This window comes from Rhinolophus hipposideros (assembly GCF_964194185.1).
Source record: "Rhinolophus hipposideros genome assembly, chromosome: 23".
Classification (NCBI taxonomy): domain Eukaryota; kingdom Metazoa; phylum Chordata; class Mammalia; order Chiroptera; family Rhinolophidae; genus Rhinolophus; species Rhinolophus hipposideros.
In genome coordinates, this window is record NC_138069.1 from 20,579,666 (window position 1) to 20,606,870 (window position 27,205).

General features: G+C 41.6%; 1 protein-coding gene across 4 annotated transcripts in view; it reads right to left on the reverse strand.

The window, feature by feature from the left end:
• PPP2R2B (protein phosphatase 2 regulatory subunit Bbeta) overlaps positions 1-27,205 on the reverse strand; it is a 368,799-nt gene that overhangs the window by 70,333 nt on the left and 271,261 nt on the right. For all 4 annotated transcript variants that reach the window (XM_081034956.1, XM_081034955.1, XM_081034957.1 and 1 more), the window contains one exon: positions 24,332-24,444. In XM_081034956.1, the coding sequence (XP_080891082.1) occupies positions 24,332-24,444 (113 nt within the window). The remainder of the gene's footprint in view (positions 1-24,331; positions 24,445-27,205) is intronic.

Genomic DNA, 27,205 nt, shown 5'->3' on the forward strand with positions numbered 1-27,205 from the left:
TTAAATGAGACCTCTTATTAAAAACCGATGCCTGGGCCCCATCACTGATTTGTTAAGTCAGAATGCTTGTGAGGTGGAACTCCAGTGCTGGTACCATCTTGAAAGTACCCTACATGACCAAGAGCCAAGGCTGAGAGCCAGTGAAGCTGAGGGGGTAAATGGAAGGGGTTCCATACAAGAAACTCTTTTCAGTGATTATATTTTGGAGTATGAGATGACATGAATTTACAATTATTTTTATAATTCTGTACTGACTGAGATTTTTATGTCAATTTTTTTAAAAAAATACTCATTTTTAAAAATAAACAGATTAAAACAGAAATCATTTATGGAAGACAAAAATGACAGGAAAAGGGTTACTATTAATAATATACAAAGAGTCCTTAAAAAGTGATAAAAAATAACTCAATAAAAATATGGGCAAAGGATATAAACAGAAAATTTAGAGACGGTAAAAAGCAAATGACCAAGATGCCCAACTGCATTTGCAGTCAGGAAGATACAAATTCAGATTTTTTTAATCTTTAATTTTATAGATTAATTTTATTAATCGTTTAATCTTTCATTTTTACTTATAAAAATTTTACTATATAACAGTCACTATTCTAAGTATTTTATAACTATTAATTCATTTAATATTCATAACAATTTTATGAGATAGGTAGTCATATCATACCTTTTTCTACCAATGAGAATAACTGAGACACAAAGCAGTTATATGTCTTAGCTTAAAGTCACACAGTGAGCGAGTGTGACCTATGTGTATAGCTCATCTGAGATAGGTACTTGGTTGAGGATACTACATTTTGTTACCTTCTCAGTCATGTCTCTACTTAGATGGGCAAAAATTATAGTGACTGATAAAATCCTAATCTGGAGATAGTATGAGAAATGGCACTTGCTGGTGGGAGAATGAATTGCGTCTAGATTTTCAGAAGGTGGTCTGGAAGTAGCTGTTAAAACAAAATAAAGTACACATCTTTTAACTTAGCAAATCCTACTTTAATGGAAATTATCCTACAAAAACAAAACATCAGTCTGCGATAATATATGTTTGGGAACATTTAGTGCAGCATTATTAGCTACAATGTACTATTGCAAAATCTGGAAACAACCTGAACGTCAAACAATAGGGGAATGATTCAATAAGTTATAGTACGCCCATACTTTAGAATATCTGGAGCTATTTCAAAGAAGATAAATTGACCCAGAGGGATGTTTTTATTACTGAGCAGAGTAATGTGTATGGTATGGTATCAATTTTGTAAAAACATAACAAAATCACATCCACCCATTAATGTTAATTTATGTTTGTGTAGGCATGGTAAACGGTATGGAAAGACACACACCAAACTAGTAACATGAGGAACTGTGAGATGTGGGGCCACGGAAAGTATGGTTTGGCTTGTGGCTATAAACATGCGTTAGTTTTGTAATATAAAAGAAGAAGAAGGGAAGTCCTCATGTCTAATGTTCTCCAGGGCGGGATTCTTAAAATTCTTCAGTCTGCACTGGACTCTTCCTGGGAAAGTTCCAGCAGCACTAATGAGCATGGCTTCATCGGTCCTGTGAGCTTACATCTGCTTTCCTGAACTGTCCACCTGTTAGTTCCCTGGGTTGATGGAAAGCCAGTCCACGCCTATCCTCCATGCAAAGCCCTTCAGATATCTGAGAACAGCTCTCAACCTACCCCACTCCCCATTCAATAAATGATATGGAGACTTGACCTCCTCCCATCCTCACACCTCACAAACAGTCAGGGCCAGTTCATCTTTACTGATGCTTAGCTTTACTGAACACATTCCAGCAGCTCAGCCCACAGAGAACTGTATCCTTCTATATAAGACATGTGCTTCCTACTTCTGTAGCTTAATACTGATTTCCCTTGGTAATAGTCCATATCGCATTGTCAACTAAAATTCCCAGGTCTTTTTTCAAATACATTAATGTCAAGTCAAATCTCTTCTGTGCTACTGACTATTTTGAACTTGAATATGATTGCCTAAATTCTCCTCCTCCTCAGGATTTGTCCCTTTCTCTTAAATGTGAAATACAGGGCTGGGAAATAGAATGTGTGTGAATGTGGAAGATGTGGTAGGAATCGAATGAATTACGGATCCTGGATAACGGGATTTTTCTGAATGATGAAGAAGACGTGTCAGAATGTGGGTGAATGACTTAGGAATACGGAGAAGGCAATGATAGTGTTCTGAAGCCTGGATGGAGCAGGGGAGGTACCTTAAATCTTCTGTTCCCCAATGGCCGGGCTGGATTTGAAATGGAATAATTCTGGCAAATAAAAATGTTACATGAAGTAGGTGGGGAAAGATATAACTCTGGAGAAGGTTTGCTAGTTCCAAGGAAAGAAAGTGGGAATGGGCAGAGAACAGAGGTGAAGGAATGGGACAAGAAAAAGAAGAGGCTATCCGAGAAAAGTAGCAGCACATACCGTGTTTCCCCGAAAATAAGACCTTGCAGGACAATCAGCTCTAATGCACCTTTTGGAGCAAAAATTAATATAAGACCTGGTCTTATTTCACTATAACATAAAACTGGGTATGATACGATATATGATATGATATAATACTGGGTCTCATATTAATTTTTGCACCAAAAGACGCATTAGAGCTGACTGTCCGGCCAGGTCTTATTTTTGGGGAAATAGGGTAGGACTTTAAAGAGAAAAAGAAATGGGGAAAGAGAGAAGAAAGAAAGGTGGGGATGTAATATTCTAGTCTGGACTCTTTAGATGTCAAAAAACAGAAACCTTCTCAAACTTACTTGAAAAAAACAACACCCAAAAATCTAAAAAACAAAAAGATTATTATAGGATAGAAAAATCTTGCAGATGATCAGGACTAAAACTGGAGCATATGAAATGGAACAGAGACTAGGCATGCTATTAGGATCCTGGGGAACTGTACTTTGTCTCTCTGTTTGTTTCTCTCAGGGACCTTCTGGCCTCTTAAACTGCTTCTCTGTGCATGTCAAGTCCTTTCTCCTCTCTTTACAGCAGAAGTTAACTTTGTCCATTAACCAGTCTGAACATGGCCTGTCATGAGTCACTCTAACCCTGACTCCATAACACTTTCAAACCAGGCACTCAGCGCTATTAGAAAGGACAGGAGGAAACAAGCAGGGAAGGGAACAAAGTAGGAAGAATGGAAGAGTCAAGAATGGAAGAGACTAATGAAGTCTCACCCCTGCCCTTAAACATAACACATTCATAATCACCTCCACACCTTTTCCTGCAATGCTCCCGTTGTTCATCCTACTTCTGTGTACACACCCTTCCCTACGTCTTCCCTGACCCTGATTGCTCCAATTAATACAACTCTCCCCATTCCTAATGCCATGTATGCACCCAACCCAGCTGAGAAGAATCTGATATCTCTACAAGTCCGAAAGAAAAGGATGAATTCTTGCGTATCCGTCTTTAAACATTTTGGTTTGGACAGTCTCCTTGGAATCATTTTCTAACCTGAGTTCCTATTGTTACAATCTAGACTCCTAACAGTGCCTTGCTCCAGGAGAGTAAAGCAAAATTGGTCACTATTCCCTGGATAGAAATTTTGTTTTGTTTGGAATGTTGTTATGACTGCCTTTCAATCTTCTTCAGGCCACGAACTCATTTCTTTACCGTTCTCTTATAATTTCCCCCCACTTCCCTGTCAATCTTACAAATTCTATGAGACCTTTCCATGGGAATCACATACTTTTTAAGACTAGATTGTTAAACTGTATTAGAATAAGAGTTTATCCTGAACGGAATAAAAGTTGATAATTACTTCGTCTGGAACAACATACTATTTTGGATAACTTATGCCTGGTGTAGTTTTAACTAACTCTTTTATGTTATTATTCACCAAGACCCTGGGCTCCTTTTTTGCACATTCATGTTGTCCACATTCCACACATAAATGGCTGCCTTTTCTCTCCACATGCACTATGCGTTGTCCTTTTAGAGCTCCAGAGCCTACGTGTTCCCCTCTAGTTTTCAAGGTTGCCATCCATTTCCTTACTTGTTCCTGACATTTTCTTTGCCCCCTAGTTTAGTGAAATATGAGCCTGTAGGATGGTGGGGAGCAGGAGAAAGAGAGGCAGGGATGGAGCTTATAGCCTCCAATGCTGACGCATAGGACTATAAACTCCATTCATTCATTTTTCTTTCCAAAGGGAGGAATATGAATTATTTTCTCAAATAGCCAGAGGATCGTTTCAAAAACCATTAAGCTCTGAGGCTTACAGCGAAAAGGAAGGAAAAACGAATCATACAGATGGAAAAGGGGGACAAATATGCAGTTCATTTAAAATCACTGTAGTTGAACATCAAATTATTTTGCCTGACTTCCACCTATTTCACATTCTATCGAGAACTTATTGTGACTATAATGTAGGAATAATTATATATTGAATTGCATCACATAGGCATTAATATGTGGATTCAACTATATATGCTTAGCATAAAACAGAAAAAAGAAAGAAGGGAACAAACTTAAATAATGTTGACTATTGCTACTGCATTCCACTCAATGGTTAGACGCCCCAAGTAAGTCTGAGATGGGGCGAGTGAATCTGCTCTTTCCTGAGACAGACTAGACTGTCTGTGTGGATCTCATCTCCTAACATCTTGCTATATTGAATGTGCTGCTAACGTTTAAAGAAGTCTATTTATCATAAATGGCCTTTCACATTAGTTTTTGCATCGCTTTACATTATATTGTACATAGTTATACATACATATTATACAGTTTATAAAAAGTATGTAAACTATATCTTATGGATGACTTAAGGGGTTTTTCAAGGAAATATTTTTTAAAATTTTTATTGGGGAATACTGGGGAACAGTGTATTTTTCCAGGACCCATCAGCTCCAAGTCAAGTCATTGTTTTTTCAATCTAGTTGTGGAGGGCGCAGCTCACTGGCCCATGTGGGAATCCAACTGGAGAACCTGGTGTCACGAGCACCGTGCTCCAACCAACTGAGCCAACCGGCTGCCCCTCAAGGACATTTTTGAACAAACCTGACTCTTGCATTATGGGATGACTTTAGAACCTAGCCTGTGCAAAATTGTGTTTACTGACATTCTTCAAATACCTGTAATTTCCCATAGGCCATTGCCTTCTTTAAACCTTACAAAATCCCACATGGTTGATATTGTTTCATCAATATTTTACAGGTATTTAAAGACGTGAGGCTCAGTGAGGCTAAATGATATGGGAAGGCATGAAGTCATTCCATTAGGATGTGCAGAGATAGGATTCAACCCAGTCTGAATTCTTGGACTACAGTTTTTCTACTATTGCAAGGAATCGAAAATCCTGATACTTTTTAAGCTCTTCATTGGCCTATACTGGGGGTCTTCTGTCTTCCTTTGTCAAGGTCTACTTATAGGATGATGTTCTAACATTTAAAAGAGTGAATATAACTATTTCCAAGCAATAATTGTTGAACATTTACTAGATACAAGATACTGCTGGTGTACTGTAGCTACAGAATCGTCTTTTTCCAAAAGCAGCTCACAAATTGAAAGATACAACAAAGAGTCGAATGATACAGGAAACTCAACAAATAATTTGTAGGCAAAAGCCAACATAGGGCCCTGAAGTTATGATAAGGACTTTGAAATTTATTCTAAATGAAAAGGGAAACCGGGGGAGGCTCTTAATAGGGGAGTGAATGATCTGATTTACATTTTAAAAAGATCTTGCTAAGCGCCATGCTGTTGTCAAATTATATGTGTTGGGGGGGCGTGGAGTGAGTGAATGTAAGAACAACTGGGAGGCTTTTTTTATATGGCAATGATGAATATAGGTGGAAAACAAACTAGCAGAACCCAGACAGAAAAATGAATGAGAAAATAAAACAATTACAGAGCTATAAGCTGCTTTGAAGTAACAATAGTAAAACAGAGAAAATCTGGAAAATATAGTTATCGACACGGTTTATAGGCTTGAGGAAATGACACAAGACAAAATGAAAAACTACTCAGATATAAAGATCAATGGAGAGCAGATTAAATACACAGAAGACAAAGAGGATCCAATGTATGCGTAATTGTGGGTCATGAAGAGACCAAAAGAAGCGAATAGGAAAAAAAAATTAAAATGTTTTAAAAATTACCGGAAAACGAAGACAAACCCAAGATTGAAAAGATTTACAGAGTACAGTATTCCAAGAGAAACTGAGAGAGATTTGTTAATACCAAGACATATGTTGGATAAGTTATTTTACTTCAAGTATAAAGAAGATATATGGGTTATACAGGTTTTTAAAAATGAGTCAAATGCAAGAGGTAAAAAAAGAAGGCTGGCTTTAGGCTTTCTTCTATAGGAAACTCAATGTCAGAAACATAGCTAGTGTCCACCAAGTAATGGCCGTTTTAGATTCTTTCAGGCTGTGATTCGGTACAGAAGCAACATTCTTAAGCACACAAAAAAATCAGGGAACCCAATATTTATGAACTTCTACTAGAATAAGCTCCATGGTTGCAAGGTCTGCTTCTATATTGCTTTCTATTTTATCTCTATCACCCAGGAACTAAAGCACACAGTAGATACTTAACAAATGTTTGTCAATAAAATGAAAAAACACTATATAAATAAAAGATTTTCTCATTCATAAATTCCTAAACTGGGTTTTTCCTCAGATCCACCTGAAAGCCTTAAAAAGAAATGGAAAATACAAATTGCCCAAATCTATACTTTGAGAGTCAAACTCAGCTGGGCCAGGGTGAGCCCTGGTTATCTTGATTTTTAAAGTCTCCCCAAATAACTGAGGGGAAGATAGACTAGTGCTTGCCACACCTCAGTTCTTTTGGTATCCCTTTCAATTTTTTTTACCTTATCTGTTTTAACTGGACTATTATTCACTTAATATTTTCTTTAAACAAATCAAGTTTTTAGTTAGCTAAATTAATTTTGGTAGGAAACTTTATATCACAGCAATCGGTTTTCCATGAACTCCCTCCAAAACAGAATGCTATAAAAAGAAATACAATGTAAAAATTGTTCTTAGATTCCAGCCAGATAGGGTCACTTGGACTTAGAGCTTATGGCCAGTTCTCAGTTTTTTTTTTCTTTTAAAAAATCAAGATTTATAAGTGGTAGTAGAAGCATTAAAAATATTAACATTCAAGTACAACTTTGGGCTTGACGTAATCAGAATGATTTTTAACAGAAATGAGAACGAAACAACTTCCTCACTTATGTGATTCGATGTTACTTAACGCTGTGTCTTATACCAACACAAACACATAGCCCAGACTTTGGGGAAAACTGACATTTGAGGGGTATCAGTGAAGTCCCTGGAGCACATTAGGGGATTAATATATGTCAATTTCAAATATTTACAGAAAATGTACTTGGTGTCCTACACAACACTGGGTCTTGGGAATAGGACAACAAATAAGACAGTCTCTGTCTTTAGGTTGCTCAAAGCTATTTCACGTGCCTTTGCACAGTTGGGAATTGCTAAATGCTTTGATGAGTTATTTGTATAAACAGAGACCTGGCTGGCCACTGACCGCATCTCTTTCTCATGCATGTGTAGCTGCAGCTTCCAAACCTGGGAAAGTGCGGAACTGTCTTTTTTACACTTGCTTCCTAAAATCATAATAGGATCTAATGCATACAGAGGGCTTGCTACATGACACCCTGTCAAGCACGTGGCGTGATGTAACTCGTCTAATCCTCACAACCACCACGTAAAGCAGGGAAGGTAAGTGATGGGTTACTTCATTTCTCAGACAAGAAAACCCAGGCAGAGCTCTGCAGGAGGCCCTATCCAGTGAGTACATCCTCAGTTTACCCCTCTGGCTGAGATCCCTACTACGGCTTTAATTTTACTGTATCACCTGCTACTGCTATTTAAATACCATTTCCTTATCCTGGTGTAATCAGAAAAGCATCATGTGACTTCAATGGTAGTCTCAATGACTTCTTGTTATGAAGGGGGGAAATACAGAGAATTGAGGCAGGAGCAGATGGGGACTGTTGGGCTGAGAATTCAGTTAAATGATAAGCAAAACAAAGGAAGAGAATAAAGAGAAGATTTCACTGGAGGGTAAGAGAAAAATAATGAGCTCTTTTTTAAACACAAAGGAAAATGTAAGTGGTGAAGAAGGAGGCCTAGCTGCTGGAGCTTGGCAGGGGGTCATTGATTGATCAACACGTAAGAATGTGCCAAAGAGAAAGACATAGAGGAGGAAAATTATTTGCTGCAGTTTTCATAATGGGAGATGTCCAACGAGGCAAGAGATGTAAATTTCCCGGGGGAAAAAGATTATGAAGTAAGATTCTTGTCTTCAAATCCTCAAAAGCCAACTGTGTTTTTTTTGTTTGTTTGTTTTTAAAGCATCGGTTTTGATGCTGAACTAGGATCAAACCACATAGCTGGCCCTTGATACCAACAGATACCGGGAGCTGAAGCCGTTTGGGGTATAGGAAACTGCAACTAAATACTCTCGTATCTCATAATGATAGAGAAGACCTAGATTTGCTCAGGGCATGGGCTCAATGTGTTTCCGTGGACTCTCCCCGAGAAAGGAGGAGAGTCTAGAACTGGAAGCAAAGGAATATTAGATTGGTACAAAAGTAACTGTTTAAAAGGTTAAAAATAATAGCAAAAACCGCAATTATTTTTGCACCAACCTAATAGCTTCTTGACAAAGATATCACTGGAGAGGGAAAAGAGGGTGCCTCGATAGACACAGAGAAGGTAAGAAGAATTTGTCCAAACATTACAGATGAAAGCTACATTATCTGTCTTGACAGGGGAAAACACTAGCAGAAACGGAGATAAATGACAGTCAGGAAAAATGGAAAGCATATTATAGTTCAGCAGGTAAACAAATAAAGATGGCAGACAAACCTGCCTTCCTATATAAGCAGTATATGCAGCTGTTCTGTTTGAAGTGCTCATTTAACACTTCCTTGTTAATTTCCAAGACTTTGAAGGACTCTGACTCCAGAGTCTCCCCAACTATTTCTTTTTCCTTCATGAGAACTCTTTCATTTAAAATGACATTTTATTCAAGACATATTTATAGCAATGTAAATTTTTTGGTCTTAAATTATAGAAAATGAGAGAAACCCAGCTCTTGAAATATGAAACCAAATATAGGGAGGCATTTTCATTTTTGAAGGTGGCAGATTTAGGCAACCTAAGTTTACAGACTGCTTGGAATGTCAATCTCTCAACATACATGGCACTTACAAATGCTTCTGCTCATGCATGTTTTTCCTTCCCCAGAAGGGACCGATGCCAATAAAGCTCATTTGCCTGAGTTATGTTTTTTTCTCTTCTGATAATCAGTGAGAATTATGCAAAGGCACAGTGTTGTTATCAAACAGAAAGAGAGAGCAAGCTCATTCCACCTGATAATTTGGCCTGATACATTGTTTTTCCAGACTCTATCTCACCACAGATGCTGGCAGGATGATTTCTATAGAAAAACAGTCCAATTAAGGAGACATTTTCTGGAAAGTCACTTTTAGTGCCCAATGTATTTGTGAATGCCAACCAGGTTGATAATGAGCTTGTGCTGGAAGACAAAAACAGCTTTCTTCTTAGTGGTCAAGACAGAGGAAAAAATATCAAAAAAAAACTTTTCCATTGTTTTCTTTTAAGGAAAATGACCTACTTGGAAGGTTTTTACTTCATTGCTAATCGAAAATAAAGACAGCAAGTCTCATATCTGACAGTGGATCCTCTGACCTAGGCAGAATTCTGCTTTTTTGACCATGAATGATTGGAGGTGGAGGCAGAGAATCTAAATGAGATTGCAACCAGCCTCCTGAGTCAAATTTAGCAACTTTCCAGGCAATGGTTAATGCCATCATCCCAGAGGCCACTCACATGAATCTTGGCCACAGCTTCTCTCCTACAAAGGAGTTACGACTAAGCACATTACTTCTTTTAGCTCAGTGAGAACTTGAAAGTTCACTGGTCTTTCAAAAAGAGCTGTTGAAAGACAGGTATACTCTTAACTTCAATTTATCCCTAGAGCAGGGGTGTCCAAACTGCAGCCCGCGGGCCGGATCCATTTTTTATTGGCCCGCAGCAAATTCCAAAAATATATTTAGTTTACTTAAATAAACCAGGTGAGGCAATACGTACTTCATCTCGAGTGAGTGGCCCAGCTGTTTGTGTATTTTACTGCATATGGCCCTTGGTGAAAAACGTTGAAAAAAGTTTGGATACCGCTGCCCTAGAGACTCAATGATTTATTTTTCATTATCTCATTTTCAGTTACAGAATTTTATTAAGAATATTTAATGGGAATTTCCTATAGGCCAGAGATGTGAACATTTGCTAAAAATTCTTAATTAGAGTTAATGTGTCTTAGGCAATTAAATTCTTAGGCATATGATCAAGTTAGAAGTCCCTTCCCTCTCACCTGTCCTTACAGAACTGTATGCTTCCATTAAAAGCAGCAACTAGGGTCTACCAGTTACCTCTGCTCTGAGCATTCCTGATTCCCAGATTGGAGCTAGTTACCTGTTATTGAATGGTTAGTACTAAAAGCCAGATACTGTGCTAGGATTTTTTTCTGATAACAAGTCCTATGATGTGGGTACTTTATTGATGATAAAACTGATACTCTGAGAGCTTAAATAAAAGGCCCAAAGCTCTACAAAGACAGACTTCGTATTTGAATCCAAAGCTGTTACTCTAAAGCCTTTTAACCACTATGCGAGACTCTCCCAGAACGGTTCCAGTTGTGGGCTTTCTTCCCCTAGCAGAGGATAAATGGAAATAAGTCAGCCTCACATTTCTCCTGGCAACAAGAACATTTTGCTCATTCTTTTTGAACAAACAGGCAATTATTTTGTTTTATTTTAAAGTATCCACGTGACTCATTCCTTCAGCGCCCACATCTCTCTGTGTACTATCTTGACTCATGTTTTGGGTTTGTTCGCATAAAATATACTGCATTTCTCTTTTAGGGAGTGTTAACTGGCAGCCAACGAATTTTGGGCCGTGTTGTAATTTCAAAGATATACTTCTCTTTAAATAAACAAAGGTGGAAAAGAAGAAAAGGTTTCTCCATCATTGGCAGCTGGGCTATCTGGGCTGGACACATGGTTCCCTTTTAAAGCAGGTGCCACTGATCAAAAGCTCTGGGAACTGGGCTTAACTGTGTCTAACCTGGAGAATGAACCAGTTCATCCACAGTGTTGTTCACTCTGCCTAGACTAGCCCAGGAAAAGCACAGACAGTGTTTCTTGAGGTTTACAGTACAAGTTAGTAGTTAGTACTCGGTCCTGAGGCTTCTCCAACTGGAATCTCACAGGCTCTCACATTCTGCTAGCTACATTGAATATAAAACTGCAATGAAAATTTGGCAATTGTTCAATCGATTTATGTTTTTAAACCTTTATTGAACATCTTTTGACTTGCTGTCCATCATTCAATCTTTCTTCAGTTTTATGCTGTTTTCTTGCCCCTAGAAACACCCTGATTTCCTGGACCGTGGGATAGCATGTTAGCCACAGTTGGGCCCTAGCTATCTCAGAGATTTTTGCCCAATGAATGAGAGAAGGAAAATGGCAAGAACAACAACCATTGCGATGGCAAATGTACAACAGGGAGACCTAGGACCACACATAGAGCAAACATAATACCAAACATCTCCCCTTTGGAGTCTGGGAAAGCTTTGGTGGCTGCTATTGTTAGATTAGCAAATGCCAGAGAAACAAACTGCCCCTTCCTGGAGCCAGTGGGCATTTGTCTCTGTCGTTCCTCTGGGCATGGGGCTCTGTTCTCTCTGCGTGGATAGCAGAGTAAATCCTGCTTCGGAGCCAAACGTGAGCTCTTTAATATGGTTCCGTACTGCTAACCAACCTCAGTCACTTCGCACGCGTTCTCTCTTTCTCTCTCTGGTCCAATTCTTGCATGGAAAATTGAGGTAATGATTTATATGTCGTAAGCAGTTCTGACAGGTACACTCTATCTTGGCTTCCTCCAGCCCTAGCACTAATCAGAAGCTTATCTTTTCTTTTGTGTAATAGGGAGCTGTCAGGTTCTATGACCCTCCAAACAATTCAATCACTCATGGGAGGATTCACCTTGGAGGGAGGACGCTTGATATTGGAGAAACTCTGTGGAGGCCATGCCCTGACATGTATCAAAACAGTGGCAGTCAAGGGGCTGGAGGGCAACATGGCCACAGTGACAAATGCCATTTGCTTCCTAAATTTAAACTCTTCATAGTATCCACCAGGGACGTCCTAGGTGGTGCCAGCAGCTTTTCTCTCTTGGTGTATGTCCTGTCTTAGGTCAGAACCGGGTTAACTCCTGGTTGTCTGACTACAGACAGACAACACTCTTAACCACCATGTTGTCTGGCTTCTGGGTGAAGGACTGTTTCAAAAAATGACCAGTGCAGAGAAGAAAGGGCTTGCATTGCTCTTGGGAGAAAGAGCAGATTCTCTAGGAAGGTCTACAGTTTCCATCATGGTCTGGCCACAACCTGCCTGCCTTGTCACCTGTAACTCGCTGGTAATTCACATCTCCCTGTGCCCAGCATTCCAACCATGCTGGCCTTTGTTCCATGCCCTCCCTGTTGTCCTGTGCGACTTCCTACCTTACGGCCTTTGTTCGTGGTAATTCTGCCTGGAATGTTCCTCCTGATCTTCTCCTTACCTGCCTCCTGCTTCAGCTCTGGAGATCTGAAGCTGAAGATATCCCCATCATCTGTTCTGCTACACATCACATACCTTCCTCTGCAGCCCCATCGCAGTGCCATGTTTCATCACAGGGGCATTCGATTGGTGCCCATTTCAACCAAAAGAGCCTCTAAGCCCCATGAGGGCCGGAACCGTGCCATTCATGCTCACCACTCCATCTCCTATAAGCCAGGCCTATAAGAGTGCCTGGATTACAGTGGGTACTCAATAAATTCTTGTGGAATTAGTGGAAAAATGAATGAGACCTAGGTAATGCCTATGTTCTTAACTGATTTGATTATCAAGTAAGGCAAAGGCATTTAATCAGGACGGTGTGACAGTCACCTGTGAGTTCATCTGTGAGATGACTGTACTATGGAAAGGAATAATAGTATCCAAGTGTGGCCTTGCTTTATCACTTCTATCTCAGTATAGAACCGTACAAATTCTGAAAGCCACTATTCTTCCCTGCATTGATAATCTTATATTTACCCCCAGTATGCTTTTCTCAGATGCTCTTTGAATTTGCAGAGCAAATGATGTTTTTTAAAAAGTCAAGCTTTCAGAAGTTTCTAAACATCTGCACGATTGGTATTAAAATAGCAGGATAATTGGGTGACGTGTTCACCTTATGTGTAGATGTTTGGGCATTAAAGAGACAATGTCCTTATTTAATTCAAAGTTGCAGAACTCTCAATCACTGAAAATAATCAGATGACTTGGGATCACAGAGCCAAGAAGAAAAAGCTGAAAAGGTGCTCAGGCAGATTTTAAATACACTGTAATGTCAACGGGCACACAAAGTTGGTGCTGTTACTATTTTCCAATAAAAGCTCAGAACCAGCCAGTTCTTCACTGGATTGCAAGCCCCATGAGGGCAGGGACCACACATGTCTATCCAGGACGATATGTGTGCAACCTTCTTTTGAAAATGCACATTAGGTAGATGTTAGGTTACACAGAAGAAAACATTTGTAAACAGTGCCAGTTTTTAGATGGGCTAATGGGAAGTTTCTGCTTCCAGAAGTCACTGACAATAGGCTCACGCCTCCATTGGCTCAGATGGTTGAACACCATTGCTGTTGGGAAGCCAGATAACATAGTGGTTAAGGGTGGGTGAGGGCGTCTGCAGTCAGACAGCCAGGATTGAAGTGAACCCTGGTTCTTCCACTTGCTAGTGTCAACCCTTGCACAAATGGCTTCCTTCATATGGAGCCGTTTCCTCATCTGTGAAATGGTGGGAACAGTTCTGAGTTTATGGGGTTAAGGGGAGAATTCAACAAGGAAGTATGCAAAGTGCCTGAAACAGTGTGAGGCACTGGTAAGTTCTCAGTTCATGTTAATGAACTGAATGTGATTCTGTGACTGGATGGCAGGAAGGGCAGAGTGGAAATGCTGTCAGGCTATCACCCCTATTCCCCGACCCACGTCTCTTAGCCCGTGTTTCCCAAAGTGAGGCCTGTGGCTGTATTACGCAAAATAATGATTCATGAACTGTTTGTTAATGGTCCATGACAAGATCAGGAACTCAAGCCAGAGTCCCTGAAAAAGTCTTGCTGTGGTAAATAAAAGTGTCCGCGGAACTCTACAGGGGCTTCGTGATGTGGATGGTTCATATTTTGGTACAAACTCCTTGTCTTGTTATAGAACGGCTCTGAGCCAGCAGAATGTTAGAACAGTAATCCCATAAGAAAAGGGTTTTTTCATGGTCAAATAAGTTTGGTGGAAAACACTGCATGCCTTTCTTGGAGTTTGATATTGTATATTAATATATAAAAGGTTCCGAGAAACCCTGCACTAAATCAATTTGTTTAAATGTGTTTACGCTAGGGTTTCCCATTCATTTTGGGGCAAGAAATATTTGTGAACGTGTGTGTGCGTGTGTGCCACTTCTTTTAACAGTTTGCTGGTAAAGGACACAAGCCCAACTGATCACCGGATCATAGCAACAAGTCACAGAGTGTAACCCACTCACATAAATACAAATCTAACACTTTTTTAGTTAGAACATTCCTTTCCTTCTGGCTCAATCATTCTAAGGAAATCAGAGAATTAAATACTCTCCTGTTGATAACAATCTCCTTTAACATAAAAATACCCTTACAAAATGAAGAAAACGTTTTCTTCCAACCAGATTCTTATGTTTCTGCACCAAAAAATAAAGAAAAAGGGGGAAAAAAAAAAGCATCTTTCTACACACTAACTTCTAGGGAAATATCTAAAGTCTTTTTCTCTGGTAAGGATGGGTATTTAAAATGCTTATATCAATGCCATCACGGAAGCCTGGTTTGCAATATACTAAGATCAAAGTGATCATGTCTTCTACTGAACTTGATTCTAAATCCATTTCTGTTAATTATTTTCTACAAAAAACTCATGCATCATGGAGCAGAGGCCCTAGAATTCCTCTTGTGATTTCAAATTAGTTCTACGTATAACCTGGTAGCAAAAGGGCTCTAGGCACAGATTTTTGATCCCCGGTTAAGTAAGTGTAACTGAAAAAGAAATACTGATCGGCTTTAGGCTCTGTTAACATTCTAAGGCTCCTTGAGCGACGTGCAGCTTGGGAACTGCGTGCCACATGCATGCCTGCACATGTGTGTGTATACTACACAAACATGTAGTTTCCGGGGCTGGAACTCACATCTCTCAAGTCAGCGACCATGAACTCATATTTCAGAGCCAGGACCTGGTATGGGGACAATGTCTTTCCCATGACACTCATAATTCAGGTAACTCCATCTGAAAGATTCAGAAAATGGGGGTCGCTTTCCCCCTTGCATCAGCCAATTATGCCTGGATTTTCCACTTTCTTTAAAAGTATACCGAGAGCCCTTGAAAGGAAAAGACAGGGAAAAGCATACTAATAATTTCTCTTCTGAGGAAAATCCATCTGAGTGAGTGTGAATTAGGTTTGACACAGTGACAAGATCTTTGTTTGCAAAGGCTGAAAAACAGCAGCAGCCTTCCCCGGGCGGGGTCAACCTTCTCGCAACTCTGAAATCCAGATGATTTAATGACCAAAGTTAGGAAAAGAGAATGGATCATGGTCCAGAATGCTGTCTTGCCTCCTGACCAGGGAGTCTCAAGATAAATTGCACCAGAGGCCTTGGAAACATCGAGACTGTCTTCCCTGACGTGATTAGTTTCTTTTTCTGATACTGGCAGACTTCTCAGCTTCCCACTGTCATCGAGTATACATATGGGGAGTCCTTTACTAGTGCCCATCACATTCAAGAAACCATGCGTGCCTTCCAAAGGGTTTGGGAGCAAGGAACAAAGAGAACTTGATCTTAAACCAGGTACAGGATTCTGCTTATATTTGTATTTATGTTAGATCTAATTACCACCTGGTAAATTCAGTATAACAAAGGTCGCTTTGAGATGAAAGAACATACTGTATTGTCAGAGAATACACTCTGGATTGCCAGTACAATCACCCATTCAAAACAAAGTATAACAGATTACTGGTCCCCAAGTGTCACACTGCTTTGAGCCTTCTGAATTCACTCATCAGAATTTCCTGAAATTCCCGGTGTTCAGGTGAAAGACAAGATGGGAAGGGAGAGGAGAAAGGTAGTAACACATACTGAGCATCTGTTGATCACAAGGCACCACGCTAGATACTGTCAGCATGTTACTCTATTTTGTTAGCCTGACCTCTGTGAGAAGAAGGTCGGATGATTTCCATTTTGCAGATGAGGGCTGAGATGTGATTAGAGACCCGGCTCTTTCGTGGAGACTCTGCGGCACAGTGTTAAGATCACAGACTCTGAGTCAGACCAAATCCGGATAAAAATGTGGCTCTGCCCCTTAGTAGCTGTAGCTCTTGGGCAAGTCACTTCAGCTTCCTGAATCAAATATCCTCATCCGTAAAATGGGGGTAAAACAGTACCCACCCCACAGGGCTGCTGCCAGGCTGCAATTAAGTGCTGCTTGTAATATGCCCAACAGAAGGCCTGGCACACAGTATGTACTTAGTCAGTGCCTGTAATACTGTAACACTGGCCATTAGGCGGGCTGCATCCTTCTGACTTGACCAGGAATAAGAGGGAAAGAGAATGTGAGTTACAAAGGGCAGAACCGCTCACATGCAACGTGATGTGGCTTGCAGAAGCTCACTCTAAATCACATCAGTCACGTAGTGTTAAGACAACTGCATTTTGATAATATTGCTGCCCTCAGATTATTCTCTATAGAGCTTGGAGGGAAGAGGACAAAGGAAAAACTCAGGAAAGCGAATCAGAGAACCTTCCCTTTGGAGGGGACCTTGAGGTCATTATGACAATGACCCTCAAACCCAGAACTTCCTGGGATGCAGCTGAGAAATGTGAGTAGATCCCTTGGCCTTGCTCCTGAGATTCTGAGTCAGCCTGCGAGGGACGTTCCCAGAGTCTGATGATAATCCAGGCTGGGTACACCATGATCTAGTTCTACACATCCTTTCTGCTCCACCTTCCCCCAACACAAAACGGAAAACGCACCTGTGCCCAAGGCAGAGCAGCTCCTACCGGCTCCCTGACAGGCTGCTCTCTAGTCCCTGCTTACTCATATTTTAATTTACAACGAATCTTCAGATGAATATACCAGATGTTCTATTTTAATACAACAGACAGGGTAGCAGTATGGATTTTAGAAACAAAAAGCATGAATTCAAGTCCAAGCACTAGCACTTACTAGCCGTCAGACCTCAGGCAGGTAGCTTTACCTCTTTGGCTGTAGGTCCCACATCTCTCTAAAATGAGCTTTATTTCAGTACCTACATTATAGATTTATCTTGAAGATGAAATTAGCCGACATAAGCCAAGCGTCCCTGGAACACAGCAAGTGCTCAATAAATATTTCTTGCTCTTATCATTCCAATCGAATTAGCTGAACACAACTGACACTGTCTCACCAAACATTAGCCAAAGAATAGGACAGGGACAGCCACAACCCTCACCCCCCAAAAAGGCAAAACAAGTCACAACACCGAGACTGGTTGGGGAGAGTTCTGCCTGAGGTTCCTGTGGAGTGCTTTCTGATCCCACAACTAAACCCCATGACACAGACAGATACAATCAGATAATGATGGCAATCAATAACGATAACAGAAATTATTATTTATTTTCATAAACACAGAGTACATACGTCCTGCTGTGTTTACACGCAACACATGCCAGCATTCCCTTTCAGGGCAGTCAATCAATGGGAGATCTCACCATCCACCCGCCGAGGCAGGAGGGGAAGAAAAAGAGCGAAGGTTGAGAAATTACCCACACCAGAGTGACACATTCTCAAAGTTAATCTAATCCAGCGGGCCCTCCGAGTGGCACTGCAAGCCTGTGAATATGAAACAGGCTTGATTGATTTTTCACTGCAGTAGCTAAACACTTCATTGTTATTTGCGACAAATATAAGGAAAGATGAAACCATAAAAGGATTGGATATTAAGCCCTCAGAGCAGCAATAAATCACAAAATGAATTCTAGAAAAATTAAAAATGGGAGGGGTAGGCTATATCTGTGTCCTAAGAGGCCTTGGTTATGAAAGCATAAACCCCATATTAAAAACTGGGGCAGGCACAGCCAATCCTGACCCAACCAGTAATTAGCACTGACACTGGTCTGGGGTCACCTATCCTCCTGGAGTGAGCCTTACCACATGGTCACCACACAGGCAGCAAGACAGCACAAGGCTGAGTCTAGACAGAAAGCTTCTGCCTCTCAGAGCTCCAGTGTCCCTGTTCTAATGGGGGGCAGTCACATCCATAACACTAGAAAGAGGGAAACAGCAATTCATGTTCTACTTGCCTCCCAGGAGCCTTGAGAGCATCAAATGAGACCTCCGGCATGAAAAAAACCATCTATGCTTCGAAATGCTTCTCGAAAACTCCTTCCTGACCCTGCGTGTCTTCCCTTCTGTTCTTTCTCTTTACCGGCCGCAGCAATCTTCTGTGCTTTTCTCAAGACCTGCACCCTAGCCAGTGTTTTTCAAAGTGTGGCCCAGGGAGCACCTGCGTCAGAATCACCTGGGGGTTTTCCAGGAGGGGTTTGCCATTGGGTACAACTCAGACCTTCTAAACTAATCCCTAGTGCTGTGGCCAATGGTTGTGTTCTAAAAAGCACCCCAGATGACCACGAGGCACTTTGCAGTGTCAGAACCATTGCTTAAATTAATTTTATGTTGCAGCCATTTGCAACTCGACCCTTCCTTGCCCCTTGAGGACAGGGAGTATATTTCACTCTACTTTGTAGGACCCACATTGTAGTACGTAGTTTAGCACAGTGCCTGGCACATAGTAGGCACTCATTAAACAGGATAGAAAACACAATGAAAAGATCTATGTGTCAGATGGCAGCATCTTCACTGTTGTCTAGTTCAGGGACTACAAAACAACCAGTCCCGTGTGATGGTGAAGGGCAAGAGCTCTGGAATCAGACAGACCTGGGCTCCATTCTTGGCTTTGCCACTTATTATCTGTGAGGCCTTAAGGCAGTGCTTACCTCCCTGAGCCTCTGTTTACTCATCTGTAAAATGGGCATATACTGAAGTCCTGGGATTGTGATGAAGAAAGAATTATAAAATGTACAAAAACTGCTCAGCCCAGAGTCTGTCACGAGGGAGGACTGAATCCACATTTATTCTATCATTAGTAAACTTAAACCAGTGGTCCGTTTAATCAGTTCTCTAGAAAACAGATCAGGTATTTAAAGTAGCTGTTTCACTAAAAGTATCACTTTTGGGAAAACAGCTAGTCTGTTTAGTCAACCTGCCTAATCCTATGACCTGTTAGCAATAATCCTTAAGAAGTTTCTTTTAGAATTTAGAGCTGGTAAATGTTCATGCCGATTTGCCATAGTGTCTTATACTGTCGCTAGAGGGTGTCTAAATTACTACCAGTGGGATTTGCAAACATCAGGATCATTCTAAGTGGAAAAATGTTAGTCCAGGAACGTCACAAGAATGTGTGTACCCTGAATTGAGAGGAAGACAGAAGCAGAAAGGATGTGTGTAAAAACATGACGAAATTTAATTTTTTCTCTATAAAACAGTGTATTCATTGTATGCCTACTCTGTGGCAGAAAGGCCTTTGCAGCCCTCACCCCTTGCATTCCACCCTCATCCCAGATCAAGCGCATACCTTAAGAGAACTTTGCCAAAGAATTCTGGGAGACACAAGTAATAAAAGTCCCCTGCTCTGTGATCACAAATTAATATTTTCTTAGAAAGCTGAAACTGGAGGGAGTCGTGATGAAAAGCATCAGATCTGGGGTGAGATGGACTAGGTTTGAATCCCAGCTATCATTTTCTAGCCATGAGATTTTGGGCAAATTCCTCACCTGCTATGAAACTGTTTTCACTTCTGTGGGCTCTATTCATTTGACAAACATTTACTGAGTGCCTACTGTGTGCCGTGCGTCATTCTAGGTGCTGGAGCTATGGGAGAGAACATAGCATGGTTCCTGCTTTCATGGAGCTTACATTTTAGTGGAGGTGAGTAGGGGTAGGCAATGAACAAATGGTATATCAGGCAAAGATAAGAGCTAAGAAAAAAGTTGGGCAGGGTAAGAGCACTGAGAGTGAACGGGAAGATGTTAGCATGCTATTTTCTCCAGGTTATTCTAGGAGAGTTTCTTTGAGGAGGTGGCACTTCAGCAGAGACTTAAATGAAAAGATGGAGTAAAGCCTTGGATGATCCAGAGAAAATAACAGAATCTACCTGGAAGAGTCACTGATAGGACGAAATTATATAAGGTTATAAAATCCAACACCTTATAAGCACTCAATAAACATTACTATTATTATTATTGCTGTTGTTATTTATATTAGCTGTAAGGAATGTTTAAATAAAATCCATTAGGAACCTTGAATTCATTACATCTCCTTAATATTGGGGGAGGTTATGATATGTCACAGCTTGGGAATTCAGGGCTCTGAGGGCCTCTTACCTCTGGGTAATGAGAGGATGGGAAAGAGGGGCATGGAGAATCTTGCTAAGCGGACTCAAAATCTCTGTTTCTCCATGCTGTGGTCAGGGATCTGGAATGTCAGTGTGTGTGAATGTGGGGGTGAGAGAAAGAGAGGGACACACACACACCCTGACCTGGGATGATAATGACACTATTCCGGTTATCAAGAAAACCATTATAAACGCCCAAATGTATGTGTCCCAGTTTAAGAGTTGTAACTCTTAATTTTTAGTCCCAGCTCTAGAACAACCGGTTGACAGACACTGGGTAAGTCCTGTTCTCTCTCGGAGCCTACACCACGTTGAAGGGCTCAGGTCCCAGAGCAAAGCACTCCTAGATCAAGGTTTGATTCTCAGCCCTGTACGACATTGGGCATATTACTTAACCTCTCTGAGCCGCACCTCTTCAATGAGCAATTTTAACAGTGAACTACATACACCTCATCAGGTAACGAACGAGACAGAGTATGCAGCACGGTGCTTGGGATAAAGTAAGTGTAAGTAAGTACTAGATACCCCCGTTCTCATCTGCCGAATACCTGCCCTGCCCTCCTTATTGGCTGTTCTAAAGATAGATCAAGGGACGAGCTAATAAAACGCCTGGGATACAAATGGCACTTTACAGCTATAGGGTGTTATCGTTAAATTAGCATCATGATTATTGCTTTGAATATTATGATACTGAGCAGGAGCTATTATTTTCATAGAAGTGCTTCTCACAGTCTCTGGGGGTAATGAGTGATTGGATTTGAAAGGCTATCTTCCATGAAAAAAGGAAAAAAAAAAGAGAGCCACATTCTTGCTTTGAAAAGCTAAGCCTCCCAGCACTGAACAGAATGGGTCCATTACTCAGGGAGGATTAATTAGCTGTCGGATATTATTAAATGTTCTCACTCTCAAGATTCACGTAGAACTGGAAACTCTGAAAGGGAGCGAGAGGTAATCATAGCACAGGAAAGAAGAAGAAAAAAAAAGCCACAATTGCTGGCGATGCAAATTTCAAGAGCAGAGCATGTTAGTAAATTATAGTCTGATTAATACCACGTCAGCTCATTCTCTGTTTGGAGTCATTGTTCTGAATCTATGGTCGTCAGGGTTGCCTGGTTTTTTCTTTTTTTCTACCACTGGGATCAAAAAGGAAAGGAGGCTGGCCTGTGCAATGGTCGCATGGAGAGAAAGCTGGAGTGTGGATGTTTACACTGAAAAGGAGGATGTCTGAAAGCTTAGGAAGGTAGAAGAGGTGAAATCAGATATGAGTATTTACAGTATTATAGCAAAGAAGTCTCCCAAGTTGGTCCAATAACTGTTGAAAGGACTGGAAAGAGGCTCATAAAAACAGCAGCTCAAAGGAGGCTTAGAGATGACAGAGTTCACTGACCACAGATGCCCTTGTCTTAACCACCAGGGTCTCCTCTTAAAGATGCAGACTCCTCTGGACCACCCAACTTGCTAAAGAGTATCACTGGGGCTGGGTCCCGGGAATCTGCATTAGTAACTAGCACCGTGGTACTAAGAAAGCAAGAACCAGAACTGGGATTTTCTAACTCAGCCCCCCGCTCGGGGCCTCCATTTATGTCTGATATATACAAGTCCACTTCCTAACATCACCATCTTACCTTGGGGACAATCTCTGCTCTACTGGAAATGGACACATCAGCCTTCTCTCCTCTTCATCATGGGGATGGCATCTCTAAGGGCTAGCCACCGATATATGAAGGTCCACTGGATGCCAGGGACAACAGAAATTCATACTGGGGACTACAGATGGCACCTGAGAAAGTCCATCCACACAGCAAACAGGGGAGGGTAACACGTGGGCAGCAGTTCATGTTGTGGACTTCCCAGAGCCACCTAATCCATCTGTTTTCCACAGGACTGCAATGTCCTGAAGGCTGAAAGACACTTATTCCTTTTGTATCGCCAGCACGGTTCTTGCCACTTAGGAGGTATCGGCAAATAGTTTGTAGAGTGATTACAACAGTATAAAAAGTATATGACAAGAAAAGTGACTATGAATTTTCTCATATACATAGGCCTCCTAAGAGTAAGGGGTAATAACAGCCACGGTACGATAATGATGACAGTAATACTACAACAACAGTAGGGAACTAGCATTATTGAGTGCCTGCTGTGAGACATGCTACACAGGCTGAAGCTGTGTCACACATAAGAGATCACTGAATCCTCACAATAGCCCCAGGGGGTAGCGACTATCATCCCTGCTCTGCAGATGCCATATTGGAGGCAAAAATTTAAGTAGTGTGTCCAAGGTTACCAGACGGAGAGCAGCGGAGCCAGCATTCAAACCCAGGACAGACTAATGTCCACACCCTCTATTCTCCACAACCTCTGAGCCTTTAGAGCATGGACCCAGTATAAGGCAGACTTGCACGGCAGTTCTCCAGGCTGAAGGCACAGGCTGAAGGCACAGGCTGACAAGAGGAGGTAGAGCAGCCAATGCTTGTTTGGCTCAGAAGGAGCTCAGCTGAAGACCAGGTACCCATTAGCACTGGGTAAACACATGCCAGCCTAGTGCGGTGGCCAGCAAAGGGTCTGTGCTCAAAAGGCATCTGCTCAGTAAACAGATGAACAAAGGAATGAATGAATGAACAAATAAATAAGCGAACTAATCAGGCACACAATGATTGTTCAATTCCCCTGTTTCTAAACCTAGGGCGACAACCTCTTTTCCCCACATGTACTTCGCTGTCTCCCTTCTCAGTTTTTGGTCATCAGTGGAGCAGCTGGTGTCTGAAAGCACATATTTAACATGTGCCTGCTTTACTGCTTACGTTGAACAAATCCAAAACTAAACTCATCACCCAGCCGTGAACCACTTTAACCTCTATCTAGAGAGCCTTCTGTTAAAAGTCCACTTTTAGAAATCCATTTTTGACACCGTTTCTCTGTGAGACCTTGCCTGGTCTCCCAGAACCAATGTAATTTCTCCCTCCTTTGATCAAACTACAACTCTCTCTGACTCTCGCTGCATTTATCTTCCTCTATTTAGAGCCATAATCATTTGTATTTTCGTCCTACAAATCCTCATGCCTTACCAGACTGTGCATTTCTGGAGGGCAGGCAGGAAGCTACTCAGACTAATAGTAGACATTTTTTTTTTTTTTGAGTCCCAGCCATGGAGTAAGAGCTTTGCACCCTCGTTTCATTTTATCCTCACAAATCCACGGGCAGTAAGTATTAGGTGCCCTGTTTTGTCGACAGAAAAATGAAAATAACTTGCATGACTAAAGCTCAGAAAGGTTAAATGACTACCTAAGAGGCTGGTTAAGTGGCAGAATTCGAACCCAGACCTGTGGGATTCAGAAGTTCATGTTCTGAATCACAAGGCTCCAACTTTCTATCTAGGTAGTCCCATCCCCTGTACCTTGAGGACAGAAGATGCTCAAGACATTGTAGATAATGTGAACAGAGGCTAAGCATATAGTAACACGTGGCAATGACCATGTGGGTTAAACCTTCAGGGACAAAAGGAAAGGCGCAGATTTGTCGTCATCAGAGCTTGGTACCTGTCCTGTTCCTCCCAGAGACTCAGGTAGGTGGCGTCTCTGTTGTATCTCCCTCCCTCACACCTTATACTTGCAACCTACAGTAGCAGCCAGCACGTGGCTAACCTTAGAACCCCTTGCTCTGACCCTGGCCGCCAAGGAAGCGGAAGGACAGGGACAAAAAAACAATTGCTGGACTTACCCGCAAGGTTGTGATGGTGGCGGGATCCCGAAGCCGGCCCTCCTCATCTTTCAGATTGTAGCCTTCTGGTCTTTTATCCCGTTCGCTGACTTTCCACAGCTTCACAGTTTTATCTGTGGAGGGCAACCAGAGGCAGTCAGCATTAAAGAGCTGGAAAGCTTGTAAAGGAGGTTTTCTTCCCTTTGCGGGCAGGGGGCAGGCAGGAGAGGTGGCGGTAACGATGGAAGGAACTGCAACAGAAGGTGGCGTATGTCAAGGGCTTCAGTGCATCCTCTCGCGTCATCTGAAGACAGAGCTCATGTTTCAAAACAAACGTATCGAGTGGAGACAAATGGTCTCCCTGACAATGGGCTGTTAAATCTACAGCTTATACATTAATTTCGTTCATGCCATAAAAATATTGATCGGACAATGAATAATAAGAGTAGCCACAAATATAGAATTAATTAGCACGTTGCATGGAAAATTTACTGAATATTCACAATCACCCTGACAGACAGGCACTATTATCCCCATTTTCATGAACTCATCAAACACTTCCCTTGCCATAACCTGAAAGGCCCTCTGTGACCTGCACCCCCGCCTTCCTCGCCCTTTCTGATCTCACTGTCTGTCCCACATCCTGCTACTTCCTACGACCCAGCCACAAGTCTTCCTTACAGGTCCCTGCACATGGTAAGCACACTCGTGCCCCAGGGCTTTTGCACTAACTGTGCCTTTTGCCAGGAAAGCTCTTCAGTCTCTTTTTCACATGATTTGTTCCTTTATTTTGCTCTCGCTATGTCCCAACCTCAGTGGGGCCTTTCCTAACCAACCTACATAGAAAGATTTCCTTCCCCATTCTCTAGCCCCCTCTTCCGTCTTTCCTTTTCCCCATAGTCCTTTTCACTACTGGACAACTTATTTATTATGTCTGCCTCACTGGAATGTAAAAATCAATAATATAGAGAGCAGGGATTCCATCTGTCTTGCTCATCACTATACCTCCTGCACTGACAGCAGTGCCTGGGACATAGTCAATGTTCAAGGAACGTGAGTTAGATGAGTGAATGAATCACACTTATAAACAGCGCATGTAGTTAGCAATACTCAGGGAAATCAAATGGTGAAGAGCATCCCAATGCTCCTTTCCCCTGGCAGTCTCCTTGGAGCCCCAGCTGGAAACTACCGTTCTCACCTTTGGACTGTTCCCACACTTTACACCACTTGCTGACACCTGTCATTCTCTACAGCACTAAAACAGGGGTGAGAACTCCAATGCCTCCAGGGGTCAGGCAGGCCAGGGTAATGAGTGACAGGGGCTGGGGGTTCTGGGGCGCTGGATAAGGCTTGCCCGACCTGCAGGCATTCAATTCCATTTGGTAAAGAAACATGTTCGGGCCAACCAGATGAAGTCTGTGGGCCGCGGGCCTTCAGGGGCCTTCCTTATCAGATTCTGCATTTATTATTTGTACATGTTCTAACTTCTCTTCTGGAAGGCAGGGTCCCGGATGCCTTTTTTGTATCTTCCTCTGTGCCTCCCTCTACAAGGTAAGCCTGGAACCAGACAACCTTGGGCCCTAACCCCATGCCAAGTCCAGCCAGCCATGAGGCCCAGGACTGCGATTCCCATGCTAGGCGCTGAACTAGTATTTCTTGAATGACAAATAAATGGGAGTACCAGATTTAGCCGGGAAAACAGCTATGGAATGCCCAGTTACAGTTGACTTCTAGATAAACAACGAATAATATTTTTATTCTAAATCTGTCCCAGATATTCTAACCTTCCAAATACTAGTACATTTAACTTCTCTATGCTTCAGTTTCTTTATTTGTCAATTGAGGAAAACTGTGTCTTCCTCATGGGGCTCTTACGAGGATTAAATGAAACACTGTGTGTAGAAGTGTTGAACGCAATGTCGGGCTTCTAATAATGGTTCACAAACGGAGCTGTTATTAGAATTAGCAAATCGGGCAACTATTCTGCAATAATAACATGTTGCTCTGACAGCGCTGGCATCACCCATGGTGATCACATCCTATTTCCTCTCTGTAAGGCTGTCGGGACAGAAGCCGCCCCTCTACTCTGTTTTTCTCTTTTGCCCCTCCTCTCACTCCCCCGCCTCTCCTCACCAAACGCCTTGTTCTCAGAGGTCTGAAATACACCACATTGTGAAGTGGGCTTTTAGCAACACTTTGGATCATTTAACAGGTAAGTGACCCTGTTTCCTAATATCTGGGGATCACTTGGGCTGGTCACGTCTGCTGGCATGGCTGGCAAGGCTGCCGTGTGTAAGAGTTGTGCACTCACCCTGGCTTGCACTGGGACAGAAGGCAAGGAATCCTTTCTTAGATGCTGGGTTGACTTTAGAACTTCCTACCTATATGCCAACACTCTTCTGGTCCTACCCTCTCTGGAAATCCTGCTACATGCGGAACTGTTCTTTAGGGTGACAAAATGAAACATGGGCCATACTTATACAGTCACTTGATTAGCTACTGATCAGCTGTGACTTAGAAGAATCCAAACTGGTTAATTTTAACACCAAATATTTTCTATTGCTTGGCTTCAGAATATATCCCATGCCTATTTGCAAGGCAATTCTCTTCCCATATTTTTCTTATGAATGATAAATGGCTATGTAGAGAAATAGAGAAGTCATAGCTAAAGCATAAAAATAAAAATTACCTATAATCCGTCTAGTCAAGGACAATCATTATTAACATTTTGCATTGATCCTCACAGCATTTTTTTTGGGGGGGAAAACCTATAATAATATTGCATATAAAGATTTTGTATTTTCTCATTTTATTTCCTTCTTTCTATTATACAAATGGTACATATAATTACAGAAAATGTAAATGAGCATAAAAGTAAGAAAAAAAAATAAAGTC